The 18,350-nt window shown below is 36.4% G+C and overlaps 1 protein-coding gene across 1 annotated transcript in view; it reads right to left on the bottom strand.

Annotated features, from left to right (window-relative positions):
• Positions 1–18,350, bottom strand: part of NCKAP1 (NCK associated protein 1) — a 110,287-nt gene that overhangs the window by 15,353 nt on the left and 76,584 nt on the right. Inside the window, exons 21-24 of the mRNA XM_049887600.1 lie at positions 15,413–15,631; positions 15,066–15,196; positions 14,650–14,747; positions 7,991–8,084 (exon numbers count right to left, since the gene is read on the bottom strand). Coding sequence (XP_049743557.1) covers positions 7,991–8,084; positions 14,650–14,747; positions 15,066–15,196; positions 15,413–15,631 — 542 coding nt within the window. The remainder of the gene's footprint in view (positions 1–7,990; positions 8,085–14,649; positions 14,748–15,065; positions 15,197–15,412; positions 15,632–18,350) is intronic.

Genomic DNA, 18,350 nt, shown 5'->3' on the forward strand with positions numbered 1-18,350 from the left:
AAACATAAAATCTACAAAAACAAAAGAAATGAAAAAAAAAAAAAAATTCCACAAACAAAATTAATTCAACACAGGAGATTAAGAGGAATAAAGAAAATGTCAGCACCACAAAAAAGCACTAAAAGTGACAGCAAAAGACCCACATCTAGCAATAATTACACTGAATGTAAATCCATAAGAAGACGGAGCAACAGAATTGATTAAAAAACAGGATTCATCAATATGATGTCTACAAGAGAAATACCTTAGAAACAAAGATGTAAACTTATTAAAAATCAAAGGATGGAACATAATATATCAAGCTTATAGCTACCAAAAGAGAGGAGTGGTGATACTAATCTCCGATAAAACAGACTTTAAAACCAAAATCCACCAAAAAAGACAAAGAAGACCACTATATAATGATTAAAAGGACGTTCCATCATAAAGATATAACCATAAAAAACACCTACGCACCCAATGACAGGGCTCCAAAATACATAAAATAAAACTCTAACAGCACTGAAAAGAGAACTGACAGTTCCACAATAATATTAGGAGACTTCAACACAACACTCTCAGTAAAGGACAGAACATCTAGAAAGAAACTCAACAAATACACAGAACAGCTAAAGGGTACAATCAGCCAATTTGAACTCATAGATATATACAGAACACTACACCCAATAGCTGCAAAGTATAATTTTTTTTTTCTAATGCACATGGAATGTTCTCCAGAATAGACCACATCTTAGGCCAGAGAGCAACCCTCAACAAAATCAAAAAACTGAGATAATACAAAGTATCTCTCTGACCACAATGCCATCAAATTAGAAATTATCAACAGGAAGAGCAAGGAAAAAAATCAATTATGGAAACTGAATAACACCCTGCTTAAAAACTACTGGGTAACAGAAGAAATTAGAGATAGAATCAAAAACTTCCTAGAATGAAAACGCATCATACCAAAACCTTTCGGACACAGCCAAGGCAGTACTCAGAGATCATTTTGTAGTATAGAAGCACACGTCAAGAAGAAGAAAAAAAAAAAGGACGAAATCAAAACATTAGCTACACAACTTGAACAAATAGAAAGCAGCAAAAAAAAAAAGCCCACAGCCACCAGAAGAAAGGAAATAATAAAGATCAGAGCAGAAATAAATGAAATAGAGAACAGAAAAACAATAGACTGAATCAACAAAACCAAAAGTTGGTTCTTTGAAAGGATCAACAAAATTGACAAACCACTGGCCAAACTGACAAAAGAAAAACAGGAGAGGATGCAAATAACCCAAATAAGAAATGAAATGGGGTGGGGGGGGGGCAGGCATTACAACAGACGCAACTGAAATAAAAAGGATCGTAACAGAGTATTATGAAAAACTATTGTTGTTGTTGTTAGGTGCCATCGAGTCGGTTCCGACTCATAACGACCTTATGCACAACCGAACGAAATACTGCCTGGTCCTGAGCCATCCTTACAATCATTGTTATGCTTGAGCTCACTGTTGCAGCCACTGTGTCAATCCACCTTGTTGAGGGTCTTCCTCTTTTCCGCTGACCCTGTATTCTGCCAAACGTGATGTCCTTCTCCAGGGACTGATCCCTCCTGACAACATGTCCAAAGTACATAAGACGCAGTCTCACCATCCTTGCCTCTAAGGAGCATTCTGGCTGTGCTTCTTCTAAGACAGATTTGTTCAATCTTTTGGCAGTCCATGGTATATTCAATATTCTTCGCCAACACCACAATTCAAAGGTGTCAACTCTTCTTCGGTCTTCATTATTCACTGTCCAGCTTTCACATGCATATGATGTGATTGGAAATACCATGGCTTGGGTCAGGCGCACCTTAGTTTTCAGGGTGATATCTTTGCTCTTCAACACTTTAAAGAGGTCCTTTCCAGCAGATTTACCCAATGCAATGCGTCTTTTGATTTCTTGACTGCTGCTTCCATGGCTGTTGACTGTGGATACAAGTAAAATGAAATCCTTGACAACTTCAATCATGATGTTGCTCATTGGTACAGTTGTGAGGATTTTTTGTTTTCTTTACGTTGAGGTGCAATCCATACTGAAGGCTGTGGTCTTTGATCTTCATTAGTAAGTGCTTCAAGTCCTCTTCATTTTCAGCAAGCAAGGTTGTGTCATCTGCATAACGCAGGTTGTTAAGGAGTCTTCCTCCAATCCTGATGCTCCATTCTTCTTCATATAGTCCAGCTTCTTGGATTATTTGCTCAGTATACAGACTGAATAGGTATGGCGATAGAATACAACCCTGACGCATACCTTTGCTGACTTTAAACCCCTCAGTATCCCCTTGTTCTGTCCAAACAACTGCCTCTTGATCTATGTAAAAATTCCTCGTGAGCACAAACTATACTCCAACAAATTTGAAACCCTAGAAAAAATGGAGAAATTTCTAGAAACAAGCTACCTACCCAAGCTAATATAAAATGATGTTGAAAATCTGAACAGACCCATAGAAAGAGAAGAGATTGAAAGGCTGATTAAAAAAAAACTCCCAAACAAAAAAAAGGCTGTGGTCCAGATGGCTTCACTGGAGAATTCTACCAAACTTTCAGAGAAGAGCTTAAAAAAAAAAACAGTGAAGAAGAGCTTACACCAGTACTACTCAAACTATTTCAGAACACAGAAAAGGAAGTGATACTTCCAAATTCATTCTATGAAGCCAGCATAACCCTGATACAAAAACCAGGCAAAAAAACACCACAAAAAAAAGAAAATTACAGAACAATTATCTCTCATGAATACAGATACAAAAATTCTCAACAAAATTCTAGCGAACAGAATTCAGGATCATATAAAAAAAATACACCACAACAAAGTACGGTTCATACCAGGTATGCAAGAATGATCCAACATTAGAAAATCAACGTAATCCACCACATAAATAAAAGAATCACATGATCATATCAATCAATGCAGAAAAGGCATTCAGCCCATTCCTGATAAAAAATCTCAACAAAATAGGTATGTTGTTGTTGTTCAGCTTCCTTAGAAAGCTAGAAATATCATATGATCCAGGTATCCCACTCCTAGGAATAGATCATAGAGAATGTATCCTAGAGAATTAAGAGTCATCATGAATAGACATGCACACCCATGTTCACTGCAGCATTGTTTACAACAGCAAAAAGATGGAAACAACCTAGATGCCCATCAACAGATGAATGGTACGTTGTGTGTATGGCACATACACACAACAGAGTACTATGCAAGGATAAAGAACAATGATGAATCTGCAAAGCATCTCATGACACGCATGAATCTGGAGGGCATTACGCTGAATGACATAAGTCAATCACAAAAGGACAAATATTGTATGACACCACTGCTGTAAAAACTCATGAAAAGGTTTATACACAAAAAGAAAATCTTTGATGGTAATGAGGGAGGGGAGGGGTAGAGATGGAAAAACACTAAAAGGATAATAGATAAGTGGTAACTTTGGTTAAGGGTTAAGAAAGAAAGAAGCTCAATAAAGACACGGAAAGATCTAAATGCCACTACCAACCAACTTGACCTCACGGACATATACAGAACATTCCACCAAACAGCAGCCAAATATATTTTCTTTTCCAATGCACATGGAACATTCTTTAGAATAGACCACATCTTAGGTCAAAAACAAAGCCTTAACAGAAACCAAAACATCAAAATATTACAAAGCATCTTTTCTGATCATAAAGTCATAAAAGTAGAAATCAATAACAGAAAAAGCAGGGAAAAGAAATCAAACAACTGGAAGAGAAACAACATTTTGCTCAAAAATGACTAGGTTATAGAAGAAATTAAGGATAGAATAAAGAAATTCACAGAATCCAATAAGAATGAAAACACTTCCTATCAGAACCTTTGGGACACAGCTAAAGGAGTACTCAGAGATCAATTTATAGCAATAAATGCACACATCCAAAAAGAAGAGAGGGCCAAAATCAAAAATTATATCTACAACTTGAACAAACAGAAAGACAACAACAAAAGAAACCCTCAGGCATGAGAAGAAAGCAAATAATAAAAATTAGGGCAGAATTAAATGAAATAGAGAACAGAAAAACAACTGAAAGAATTAACAAGACCAAAAGGTGGTTCTTTGAAAAAAATAACAAAAATGACAAACCATTGGCCAAACTCACAAAAGAAAAACAAGAGAGGAAGCAAATAACTCAAATAAGAAATGAGATGGACAATATCACAGCAGACTCAACTGAAGTTGAAAGAATCATATCAGATTACTATGAAAACTTACACTCAACAAATTTGAAAACCTAGAAGAAATGGATGAATTTCTAGAAACACACTAACTACCTAAACTAACACAAGCAGAAGTAGGAGAACAAAATAAACCCATAACAAAAGAAGAGATTCTAGCAGTAATTAAAAAAATCCCAACAAATAAAAGCCCTGGCCCTGATGGTTTCACTGGAGAGTTCTACCAAACTTTCAGAGAAGAGTTAACACCACTACTACTAAAGGTATTTCAGAGCATAGAAAAGGATCCCAAACTCATTCTTCGAAGCCAGCATATCCCTGATACCAAAAGCAGGTAAAGGCACCACAGAAGAAGAAAATTACAGACCTATGTCCCTCATGAACTTGGATGCAAAAATCCTCAACAAAATTTTAGCCAACAGAATTCAACAACATATCAAAAAAAAAAAAAATTGACCATGACCAGGTGGGATTCATACCAGGTATGCTGGGATGGTTCAACATTAGGAAAAAAATCAGTGTAATCAATCCATCATATAAATAAAACAAAAGACAAAAACCACATGATCTCATCAATTGATGTAGAAAAGGAATCTAACAAAGTCCAACACCCATTCATGATAAAAACTCTCAGCAAAATAGGAATAGAAGGAAAATTCCTCAACATCATAAAGAGCATTTATACAAAGCCAACAGCCAACACCATCCAAAACAGAGAGAGACTGAAAGCATTCCCCCTGAGAACGGGAAGCAGACAAGGATGCCCTTTATGACCACTCTTATTCGTCACTGTGCTGGAGGTCCTAGCCAGAGCAATTAGGCTAGAAAAATAAATAAAGGGCATCCAGGTTGGTAAGGAAGAAGTAGAAGTACTATTCACAGAGGACAAGATCTTATACACAGAAAACCCTAAAGAAAATCCTACTGGAACTAATAATAAAGAGTTCAGCAGAGTATCGGTATACAAGATAAACATATAAAAATCAGTTGGATTCCTCTACACCAACAAAAAGAACATCGAAGAGGCAATCACCAAATCAATACCGTTTACAGTAGCCTCCAAAAAGATAAAATACTTAGGAATCAATCTAACCAGAGATGTAAAGCCCTATACAAAGAAAACTACAAGACACTACTGTAAGAAACCAAAAGAGACCTCCATATGTAGAAAAACATACCTTGCTCATGGAGACTCAACACTGTAAAAATGTTTATTCTGTCAACAGCCATCTATAGATACAATGCAATTCTGATCCAAATTCCAATGACATTTTTTAATGAGATGGAGAAACAAATCATCAACTTTATATGGAAGGGAAAGAAGCCCTGGATAAGTAAAGCATTACTGAAAAACAAAAACAAAGCGGAGGCCTCACACTGCCGGATTTTAGGACATATTATATACTGCCACAGTAGTCAAAACAGCCTGGTACTGGAACATCAGCAGATACACAGACCAACAGAACAGAATTGAGAATTCAGACATAAATTCATCCATATATGAGTAGCTGAAATTTGACAAAGGCCTAAAGTCAGTTAAATGGGAAAAAGACAGTCTCCTTAAGAAATCGTGCTAGCATAACTGGATACCCACCTGCAAACAACTGAAACAAGACCCATACCTCGCACCATGCACAAAGACTAACTCGAAATGCATCAAAGTCCTAAATATAAAATCTAAAACGATAAAGATCATGGAAGAAAAAATAGGGACAACATTAGGAGCCCTAATACATGGCATAAACAGTATACAAAACTTCATTAACAATGCAGGGTGAAAAGCAGATAACGGGGAGCTCCTAAAAACCAAACACCTACGCTCATTCAAAGACTTCATCAAAAGAGTAAAAAGATTACCTACAGACTGGGAAAAAGTTTTTAGCTGTGACATTTCCGATCAGCGTCTGATCTCCAAAGTTTACATGATACTGCAAAAACTCAACCACAAAAAGAAAAATAGCCAAATTAAAAAATGGGCAAAGGATATGAACAGGCACTTTACCAAGAAGACATTCAGGCAGCTATCAAATACTTGAGGAAATGCTAATGGTCATTAACCATTAGAGAAACACAAATCAAAACTGTAATGAGATACTATCTCACTCCACCAAGGCTGGCATTAATCCAAGAAAGACAACATAATAAATGTTGGGATTGTAAAATGTACAACCACTTTGGAAATCAATTTGGTGCTTCCTTAAAAAACTAGAAATAGAACTACTATATGATCCAGCAATCCCACTTCTTGGAATATATCCTAGAGAAATAAGAGGCTTCACATGAACAGATATACGCACACCTATGCTCACTGCAGCACTGTTTACAATAGCAAAAAGATGGAAGCAACCAAGGTGTCCGTCAATGGATGAATGGATAAATAAATTATGGTATATTCATACAATGGAATATTATACAACGATAAAGAACAACGATGAATCCATGAAACACCTCACAACATGAAAGAATCTGGAAGGCATTATGCTGAATGAAATTAGCCAGTTGCAAAAGGATAAATATTGTACGAGACCACTATTATAAGAACTCAAGAAACAGTTTAAACACAGAAGAAAATATTTTTTGATGGTTATGAGGGTTGGGAGGAAGAGAGGGAGAGGGGTATTCACTAATTAGACAGTAAATAAGAACTACTTTAGGTGAAGGGAAAGACAACACACAGTACAGAAGAGGTCAGTACAACTGGACTAAACCAAAGGCAAAGAAGTTTCCTGAATAAATTGAATGCTTCGAAGGCCAGAGTAGTAGGAGTAGGGGGCTGGGGACCATGGTTTCAGGGGACAACTAGGTCAACTGGCATAATAAAATCTATTAAGAAAACATTCTACATCCCACTTTGCAGAGTGGCATCTGGAGTCTTAAACGCTAGCAGCCATCTAAGATGCATCGATTAGTCTCAACCCACTTGGAGCAAAGCAGAATGAAGAGCACCAAAGACACAGGTAATTATGAGCCCAAAAGATAGGAAGGGCCACATAAATCAGAGACTACATTAGCCTGAGACCAGAAGAACTAGATGGTGTTAGGCTACCACAAATGACTGCCCTGACAGGGAATACAACAGAGAACCCCTGAGGGAGCAGGAGAGCAGTGAGGCCCAGACCTCAAATTCTCATAAAAAGACCAGACTTAATGGTCTGACTGAGACTAGAAGGACCCTGGAGGTCAAGGTCCCCAGACCTTCTGTTAGCCCAAGACTGGAACCATTCCCAAAGCGAACTCTTCAGACAGGCATTGAACTAGACTGTAAGACAGAAAATGATACTGGTGAGGACTGAGCTTCCTGGCTCAAGCAGACACATGAGATTATGTGGGCAGCTCATGTCCATCCAGAGGGGAGATGAGAAGGCAGAGGGGCACAGAAGTTGGCTGAAGGGACATGGGGAATAAGGGGGGAGAGAAGGAGTATGCTGTCTCATTAGGGGGAAAGCAACTAGGAGTACATAGCAAGGTGTGTATAAATTTTTGTATGAGACTGACTTGATTTGTAAACTTTCACTTAAAGCGCGATAAAAAAAACTGATGATAGTATTCATTAAATATTTGACATATGGTACTACAAGTATGGTAAAAAACTGTGAAATAAGTCATATATTTAAAGGATCTTTTAACTGCAACAAATTTTCTAGTTCTCTTCATAATCTAAAGAGTGCTTTTCATATTTGCTACTTATGTTTATTTTTACAAATTTAAAGCAAAAGCTAAATACTCAATGCCAAGGTCTTTTTAATGTTTACAAAAAGTATCATGAATTACCCACATGATAATCTTTTAAAAAGTGCAGCCATCTGGTCTGGTTTGTCAAAGCTGGTCCTCATTTGTGTCAGCACATCAACATTCTCTACCACGAGTTTCTAGGGGGAAAAAAAGATCCTAGGTTAGGCACACACCTCCATGTGCTAATGAGAAAAAGGGCACACTTGGAAATTACAATTTGGCAAACAGGAAACACAGCTTATGAAATCCAGATGCTCTCTGCTATATATTTTTGTTGTTGCTTTAACAATTGAAAGAAACCTTAAAACTATTCACATAGGATTAGTGTTTTTCTTCAGTTTGTAAATACATGAAGGTGTTCAGGAAAAATAAGTAGTAGAATAAAGGTTTTTTTACACTTAGACACAGGATAGCATCAATAATTAAAAACAGACATTCAATTGGATATAGAGGGCAACAAGTTCTAACAAAAACAAAAAAGAACTTGCTAATGTTAAAGCTGGCCCAAGACAGGCTAGACTTTGTCTATACACAAAGAGTTCCTCACTGGATGTATACAACCTGAGGGAGAATAATTTTGTTTGGGTGGTATCACTTGATGGGACTTATATTACAGCAATGTTTCCCAGCCCAAATTATAAAATGGAAGTGTAAACTACCTACCTTCTCTTTCCGGGACCACAGAAAACAAGCCGAGAGAAGACAGGGAAGAGAAATTCTCTTTTATATAAATAAGGGAAGGAAAGGAAGGATAGCTACTATTCAAGAGAAGCATGGGTCATTAAAGAAATTTTTTATTAAAAGGAGCATTGGAAAAGGAATTTAGTTTAAAAGTTACAACTAAACGAACAATTAATTCCATTCTGGCAAAGAAAAGGCTGGACAACAATAAACTGAGTTTCTAAAACAATGAGGGGAAAAATGAATCAGACATTCTACTTTGTTACATTGTCACTCAGTACCCGTGCCATCCGAACTTACCGTTAAATTCTGCCACTATCAGACTATAATTTCTGACCTCCATATCTTAAAAATAAATATTTTAAACAGCATTTTAATTATTTTTGGTTCTCTATAGTGATTTTCGAGGAACCCTGATGGCTCAGTGGTTAAAGCACTTGGCTGCTTACCAAAAGGTCAGTGGTTCAAACCCACCAGTTGTTCCATGGGAGAAAGACGTGGCAGTCTGCTTCAGTAAAGACGTACAGCTTTGGAAACCCTATGGGGCAGTTTTACTCTATCCTATACAGCACTGGGTTTACTGGGTTATAGGGTCGCTATGAGTTAGAATTGACTGGACAGCAGTGGGTTTGGTTTTGGTGATAGTTACTCTCAGCCTTTACTACATAATCACCTGTGAAGCTCTTTCCAAATATATGTACCCACGCTTCATTCCACAGGCATGGTTGGGAAGAGGTGGCAACCGTATCAGTTAAAGTGTCATGGTGGTTCTGTTACAAACCAAAGGCTGACAACAACTGATTTAAGGGGAGCCGGAAAACTACATAAAAAATCTATAAAAATAATTTTTCCTAACAATAGTGTGAATTTTCTTCAGGTTAAAAGCAAAAAACAACCCAAGCCAGTTGCCTTCGAGTCAGTTTCGACTCATGGCAACCCCCTGCACTGTGACCTTTCAGAAGCAGACCACCAGGCCTTTCTTTCAAGGCACCTCTGGGTAGATTTGAATCACCAACCTTTTGGTTAACAGCTGAGAACTTAACCATCTGCATCATCCAGTGTTATGGATTGAACTGTGTTTCCCAAAAATGTGTGTCAACTTTGCTAGGCCAAGATTCCCAGTATTGTGTGATTATCCACCCTTTTGTCATCTGATGTGATTTTCCTAAGTGTTGTAAATTACAATCTATGATGTTAATGAGGCAGGATTAAAGGCAGTTATGTTAATAAGGCAGGACTCAATCTACAACATTGGGTTGTGTTTTAAGCCAATCTCTTTTGAAATATAAAAGGGAGAAGAAAGCAGAGAGAAGGGGCACCTCATACCACCAAGAAACAAGAGCCAGGAGGATAGTGTGTCCTTTGGACCCCTGTGCTGCGAAGCTCCTCGACCCCGGAAGACTGATGACGAGGACCTTCCCCCAGAACCCACAGAGAAAGTCCTCCCCTGGAACTGGGTCCCTGAATTCAGACTTCTAAACTCCTAGACTGTGAGAGAATAAATTTCTCTTTGTAAAAGGTATTCACTTGTGGTATTTCTATTGCAGCAGCACTAAATAACTAAGACACCCAGGGGCTCCTTTCTTCAGGTGACTTGATAACCTCAGATTATTTCTCTTTATGCTCCTAATCAGATATTCCCCTCTAGTCACATTTATTTGCTAAATGTAACTTCTGCACGGTCTCTGATTAGACTCCCTCTCTCCCTGGGACTGATTCAATACAATCAGTGCAACAAACTGAATACCCAACACTGATAGTTCTCATGCATCTTGAACATAAAATTGTATTTCATTGAATCAAAGACACTACTGATTTTAAAATGCACCATTATTTTATGTGCCACTAAGGGAAAAAAATGCTACCGATTAAAAAGTGTGACACAATATTTTCTAATCATTTGACTCTAAGACACACATATGGACTTTCAGAAATGCTAAATATATAGATAAATGTGCCTTAAAATCAATAAACTGTGGTATATACTTAACAAAGGAATTGTAGTCTTTTTTTTTTTTTTTTTTTAGCTTCTGTACGAGGCAATTTAGAAACAGTCAAATTTAATCCAAATGAGGGAGATGATAATCTAATTTTTCAGTTCAGGAAATTGAGGCTCACAGGAGTTAGATAACTTGCCCAAAATTATAGATATTAAATAGTGGAATTTAGAATTTGAAGTCAGGCATGTCAAATTTTAAAATCCATGCTTTTAACCTCTAAAGAAATGGTTCCCAATCTTTAGGGCCCATCCAAATCATCTGGAGGATTTACTAAAACACACACTGCTGAGCATCAGCCCCAGTTTCTGATTTAGCAGATCTGGGACAGAACCAAGCAATTTGCAGTTCCACTGCTGCTGCTGCTGCTGCTGCTGGTCTGGGGACCATACTTTGGGAGCCACTAGCCTAAAATATTTGTTGGCTTAGGTTCTTCTAAAAAAGAAAAGAAAGCAAATGATGCTTCTTCTTGAATGAACATATAGTTCATATATTTATTTTTTATTTCTTTCTCAATTGCCTTCTGGAACCCAAAACAAAACCCATGGAACGTTGAGTCTATCCTGACTTACAGTGACCCTACAGGTCAGAGTAAAACTGCTCAAGGCTGTAAATGTTCACGGAAGCAGACTGCCATATCTTTCCCCCACAGAGCTGCTGGTGAGTTCAAACCAGTTGGCAGCTGAGCGCTAAAACCACTGTGCCACCATGACTTCCTCTTCCTTCAATGGGGTTTTCTATATATTTAAAGCCACTGATTAATATCAACGACAACTGGACTAAAAACTGGAAGTAATACTATAAATTACCACCTAAATTGAGACAAATCAAGTAAAACAAATCCGGAGTATTTAACAACAAAAAAAAATCTACTTGGTTTCCTGTTAAAAAGAAAGTGCTGAATTCCTGGCACAACTCAAATTTACATCTCCTATTTCATTTGATATAAGTCTTCGAGTACCCCATAAAGAACTAGAAGAACTGATCTGGAAAATGCCAAAACAATTCTTCTGGCAGGGTAAGTTGACTCAACAGGCACAAGTCCAAATGAAACACCCCAAGAATTTCAGTAAGAAAGAAGACTGGTTGTTCTCTTCTCTAGAAAGCAATAAACACATTTTACCACAAGTACACTTATGTATAAAAAAAAAATAGCGTTGATTCTGTCTGAAGCAGGATTTATTCACAACCATCAAATATAAAGAAGCTCTCCATTTTTTTTTTTTTTTACTGGCATACAAATTTACTCTGAAACAAAAAGGCCCTCCTCAGCTAAAACAGGAACCAAAACAATTAAGGTCACCTCTAAGATAAAAAGAAAAAGATGCATGCGTATGATATTTAGTATACGTCGGTTTAAACATAAAAAAAAAAAAAAATACAGAAAAATAAAAGCAAAGAAGTTACAGAATGATCTTTAAAATATTATTAATTCCCCCCAAAACATTTTATGTTCTACTTTCAAAATGACTAAAATACTCTGCTGGGGAGAACGTAGGCTAAATCTTTTTAGAGGGAAATTTGGCAATATCAAAGAGTTTAAATGTTCATCCCTTTTGACTCATTTAAAAAGAATTTTTTCCTATATAAATGCTCAAACAAGTGTGTTAACTATGTGGAAGTGCTGGTTAAAATATACAGAATTCTATACATATGTTTAAACTCTGCTCCTTCCAGAAACCTCTAAAGTGAAAGGAAAAGAATTAAAAAGTTATAAACCTACAAAAACAAAGGAAAGAGTAGAAAAAACAAGACCAAATAAGAGATGTGAACAAATTTCTGGAAGATGGAAACTGGAGCCAAGTATAACCCACCACTTCTGTCGAGTCGATTCCGACTCCATAGGCAGTGGTGGGTTATACTTGTATAAGTAGACAGAAATCTTATTAGCAAACTCCTACAGAGGGAATACATCTAGAAACATGCTAATTCATGTCTCAGGACCCAGGAGGGGCAATAGGTATCACAGAAAGGAAGTCTTGATGCTGAAAACAAGAGGATTATTACATGCCTGTATGGGAAGTAGTTACATTCCCAAGTTCTCTTCTCCACTTTATGAAGAGACATCAACCATGAAGTCTCCAAATTCACACACAGCACTGAAAATCCTGAGGAGGGGTAAATCATTTCCAGTTCACCCTTACGCTCAAGGTGTAACCCTTCGAGATCCCAACATAAAGAGCGTGGGAAGGAATTTTAGTAGACTTTCTACTCCCACCCGGTGCAGGCTTTGGATTTGGACTACGTACTTCCTTGTCCTACCAGGTCGCCAGAATTGTGACTCTATTTTATGAATGTTACTTTCGGATCGGCGAATGTCCTCAGGTCAAAATTGGCTACCAGGGTTCCACTTCTGTTTCTGAATTCCCACCTTCTCCTAATTTTAGCTAGAAATACCTCACTATCTTTTTAGCTCTTCCTGAAGGAAAATCTTGCTTTTATACATTTCTCCAACTTTTTAAGTTGTCCTTAGAAGAAAAAGTGGTCTGAGTTACTCAGCCTGCTAATATTGGGATTGAAAATCTACCTGTTATTTTTTGTAATTTTAAAAATCAGGTTATTGTAACGGAACAGATTTTATAGGACACTAAAAATCTCAAAACAATTGGAATCATCACTGACAGAATGAGTATATTTGACATTTATTTTAATGAGACAGACCAGTATACAACACACTGAACCTGTCAATATGAAACATCATTATATTATGATCTGTAATATTTTTTATGTAATTAAAAAAACCAAGAATACATATGCAAGTATGTCTTAGTACGTGGAAGCTGAGAGATACTTTCTCTAATTCCTAACAGTGCACAAGTAGTTGAATCCAGGGAAATCTGGATTACACTATGGGGTGGTTAAGAGGAATCTGTAAAAAAAGAATTGTAAAGCACTGTGCAATTTCAGAAAACTGAATCCTTAGGATTTGTTTTGAAGACATTTAAATAAGGAAGGTTCTAGCTGCTGTTGATTCTCGACTCATGGTGACCCCATATACATGACAGTAGAACTATGCTCCACAGGGTTTTCAATGGCTAATTTTTCAGAAGTAGATCACCAGGTCTTCCCCCCACCCCACCCCCAGGTGCCTCTGTGCAGCCTCAACCTTCCAACTTTTTGGTAAGTAGTCGGGCATGTTAACCATTTGCACAACAATATGCCTACATGTACCCTGAGAGTACAGTTTTTAAAATAAGACATAGTGACATTTAGTCTGCCCTCTGAGGCTTATTCCAGTAAATGGACTTTAAGAGTGTGTCATGTTGTTGTTGTGTGCCATCAAGTGATTCCAATTCATAGCAACTCTACAGGACTGAGTAGAACTGCCCCATAGGGTTTCCAAGGAGCTGGTGAGTTCTAACTGCCGACCATTTGGTTAGCAGCCTCAGCTCTTAACCACTTCACCACCAAGGCTCCAGAGTGTATCATACTATCCTAAAATTTTGAACACAGATTCATTCAACAAAAGATTAGTTTAGCATTGGACTATTTCAAAAAGGCAAAAAATAATAATTAAAATGCCACTGCTACAGCTCTTTTACATCTTCACTGAAACACTGAACATTCTAAAGATATTTTTCATTTAGCTTAAAGACCATAAGGTAAATTTAAAAATTGCTTAACAGTAAGAAAATACAATAAGCCTAATAACACTGTTTGAATTATACTCTTGGATGGTAATACATTCAAATTACAAAATTAGAACAAATAACTGTAGCTAGAATTTTAGACATGGTTATTCAAAGAAAAGCATCATGGTACAGGACAATGAGAGCTTAACCAAAAGTCAAGAAATGTGAGTTTCAGTTCAGTTTACCTCTCTATACATTCAGTTTTCTCCTCTGTAACACAGAACTAAACTAAGATGTCATCAAAAGGCCCTATTAGCTCTATAATCTCTTTTACATAGTAGTACTTTTCCATCAAGTTAAAGTAATTAATCTTCTAGGTATGCTGTTTATATTCTCGAAATGTTTTTCACGAATTAAGGTGTAAAAGCTAAAACAGATAAAGATTTTATTACCTTAAGTTCAGCAACTTGTGATGAAATATGCCACATAAGGCTTTCACTCAAAAACTTCATTCCATAGGGGCCTAGTAGTTCTGATAATGACCTCATTTCTGAAAGGAAATTTAATTAATTTTATATTTTAGACTGAGCAAAGACTTTAAGAAAATGAACATTAGGGCACATTGGAACGTTACATTATAGAAATGAATTATTAACACAAAATCTTGAGAAATGTCTCTGGAATAAAAAGATAACACAAAGTACAAAAGTAATTCAAAGATATAATGTATGTATATATGTGTATAATTGAATGAAAATAGTCACAACATATTAATATCATTATTTTTACCAAAAAAAGCCAAAAGAATCACACTAGCAAAAGAATTAAGTTTTCCTCATTCTCTAGAACATGCCACAGTATTAGTCACCTGATATGTCAGAATATTCCTCTGCATTGAATGTTAACTCATTTTCTGTAGGTAAGTTCACAAATGCTTTCATCGCAGGGAAATAAGCTATATGGCCATTGCTGACTTGTCTCAGCAAGGTTTCCAAATACCTAAGAAGAAAAGAAAATTTATAACCAGTAGAAAATGTTTAATTCAAAATTTGTTATATTAGACATTCCAGGGTATAAGTTTAAGCTGACTGATAACTTAAAATGAATGAGCACCTACCAATTTAAAAAAAAATTCCTAAGTAGTTCATTACAAAGAAACTTCATATTACACCAAGATTCTAAATGTGTTCTACAGATCTAGAATATCGCTCTTACCAATTTGTGTACAGGCTTGTAATGGTTGGCTCTCCATGACTGTCTAAATGTTGTGTTTGTTGAAGAAGAACATTATTAAATACTCTCGTAATATCAATTTGCACATAGTTTTCTATTGATTGGAGTACAGTCATGTACGCTCTTACACTTGTTAAAAGCTCTGATGGTTTTGCAATTTCCTGTGTGGCTTGATTATACATAGTCATCCCAACAATTGACCTAGGGGAAGAAAAAAGAATAAGAGGAGATTTTTGACTTTTCCATTTACATAAGTAAGTCATTCAACCTATGGTATCTAATATTAAACGAGCAATAAAATTAATTTTAAAAATAATGTTACCAAGTCATGAAATTACTATTGTCATCACCTTCCAAGGAAACAACTCCAAAAATGAAAGAACACCTAAAAGCTACAATAAAACAGGAATTTAAGTTATAATAGTAAGTACACAAACGATTAAAAAACTCTAAGATTAATATCAGGAACAAAAATGATTTAACCATAAAGAGTTTTAAAAATTCCTTTAACAGGATAAGCTATTTGTAGCAAGGACTATGGAATATTCAGTCCATAGCATGAATTCATTTGGCTCTTGGAACAGCAATGTTCTTCAAATTGCAGCTACTTCTCAAATAATTCTCTTCATTAGGTTATAATCAGAAGTCAGAATTTATAAGCTATCTCTGTGTAAGTCATCTTTTTTCCTTCTCTACTGGCATTGTTTCCTTCTTTCTTTGCCTTTAGTTTCCCTTTCTCTCCTTTTAATGCATATTAATAGTCACAATAGAGAACAAAAGTGTATTTTTTATGGTTTTAATTGGTGATTATCACAATCACCATTCTAAACTTTAAATGTCTCCACTATTAAGGAGAAAATAATAAAACTTAAAAAAAAAGTTTTCTTATTTATAGTATATATATATATAGTATTATATAGTATAGCCCTTTATTTACTTGCCCTTGGGGTCAGTAGCTACCTCTCTCCCCCCAAAAACAAGAGGCATATCCATGTTGTAAAAATTAACATAACTGAGAACAGATTAACCATGGAAGGAAGAAGAGGCATATTGACAGTTACAGAGTAGGACTCCAATGGCATTTTCTAAATTTAATTTCAAAAACAGAAGAAAAATTCAGAACAATAAAATCAGCCACTTTCCAAGAAGCAATCAAATTTAATCTCAATATAAAATTAAATCCTTAGAACATACCACTTCACTCCTAATAGAATGGCTATTAAAAAAATATTAACCATCTAAGATGCATCAATTGTCTCAACCCACCTGGTGCAAAGGAGAATGAAGAACACCAAAGACACAAGGTCTATATGAGCCCAAGAGACAGAAAAAAAAAAGGGTCACATAAATCAGAGACTACATCAACCTAAGACCAGAAGAACTAGATGGTGCCCAGCTACGACCAAGGACTGCCCTGACAGGGAAAACAACAGAGAATCCCTGATAGAACAGGACAGCAGTGGGATGCAGAGCTCAAAATTTCGTAAAAAGACCAGACTTAATGGTCTGACTGAGAATAGAGGGCCTCCAGAGGTCACGGTCCCCAGACCCTTCTGTCAGTCCAAGACTGAAACCATTCCCAAAGCCAACTCTTCAGACAGGGATTGGACTGGACTATAAGACAGAAAATGATACTGGTAAGGAATGGGCTTCTTGGTTCAAGCAGACACGTGAGACTACGCGGGCAGCTCCTGTCTGAAGGAGAGATGAGAAGCCAGAGGGGGACAGGAACTGGCTGCATGGACCTGGGGAATACCGGGTGGAGAGGAGGAGCATGCTGTCTCATTAGGGGGAGAGCAGCAAGGAGTACGTAGCAAGATATACATAAGTTTTTGTATTACAGACTGACTTGATTTGTAAACATTCACTTAAAGCACAATATAAAAATAAAAAAATTACGTGTTGGCAGGGAAGATGTAGAGAAATTTTGGAACCTTTATGCATTGCTGATGGAAATGTAAATAATGCAGTCACCATGGAAAATAGCTTGGTGGTTCCTCCAAAAGTTAAACATAGAATTACATTATGAAGCAATTCCACTTGTAGGTATATTCCCAAAAGAATTTAAAACCAAGACTGAAACAAACACTTGTATGTTCATATCAACATTATTCACAATAGCCAAAAGGCAGAAACAACGTAAACGCCCATCATCAACAGATGAGTGGACAAACAAAATGTAGTATATACACACAATGGAACATTATTTAGCTATAAAGAAAAACAAAGTATTTATTTACTTATTTATTTTATTGTACTTTAGATGGAGGTTTACAGCACAAACTAGGTTCTTATCAGTTAGTATACACATTGTTCTGTGACACTGGTTAACAACCCCATGACATGTCAGCCCTCTCCCTTTCTCAGCCCTGGGTTCCCTATTACCAGTGAGAAGTGAAGTTTTGATACATGCTACAACATGGATGAACCTTGAAAACTTTATGCTAACTGAAATTAACCAGATTCCAAAGGACAAATATCATACGATTCCCCTGTAGGAAATGTTTAGAATAAGCAAATTCCTAATTCATAAACAAAAAAAGTAGATTAGGGATTTCAGGGGCTTGAGGAAGAGGGCATTGGGGAGTTATTGCTTGATGGGTACAGAGTTTCTGTCTGGAGTGATAAAAAATTTTAGAAATAGTGGTGATGGTTGCACAACATTGAATAATCAATGCCACTTACTTGTACACTTAAAAATGGTTAAAATGGTAAAGATTATGCTATATATGCTTTACCACCATTAAAAGAGAGAGAGAGGAAAAAAAAGAATAAAGTGAGAAAAAATAAAATAAAAAATTTCCCCTCATGAACCCAAACAGACCCAAAAGGTGGACTGTTATTACTGTGGTTCACACCTCACATGCTACAAATTATTCCAAAACAAAATTTATTAAAAAAAAACCTTCATGACAATTTA

This window comes from Elephas maximus, chromosome 6, assembly GCF_024166365.1.
Source record: "Elephas maximus indicus isolate mEleMax1 chromosome 6, mEleMax1 primary haplotype, whole genome shotgun sequence".
Taxonomy (NCBI): domain Eukaryota; kingdom Metazoa; phylum Chordata; class Mammalia; order Proboscidea; family Elephantidae; genus Elephas; species Elephas maximus.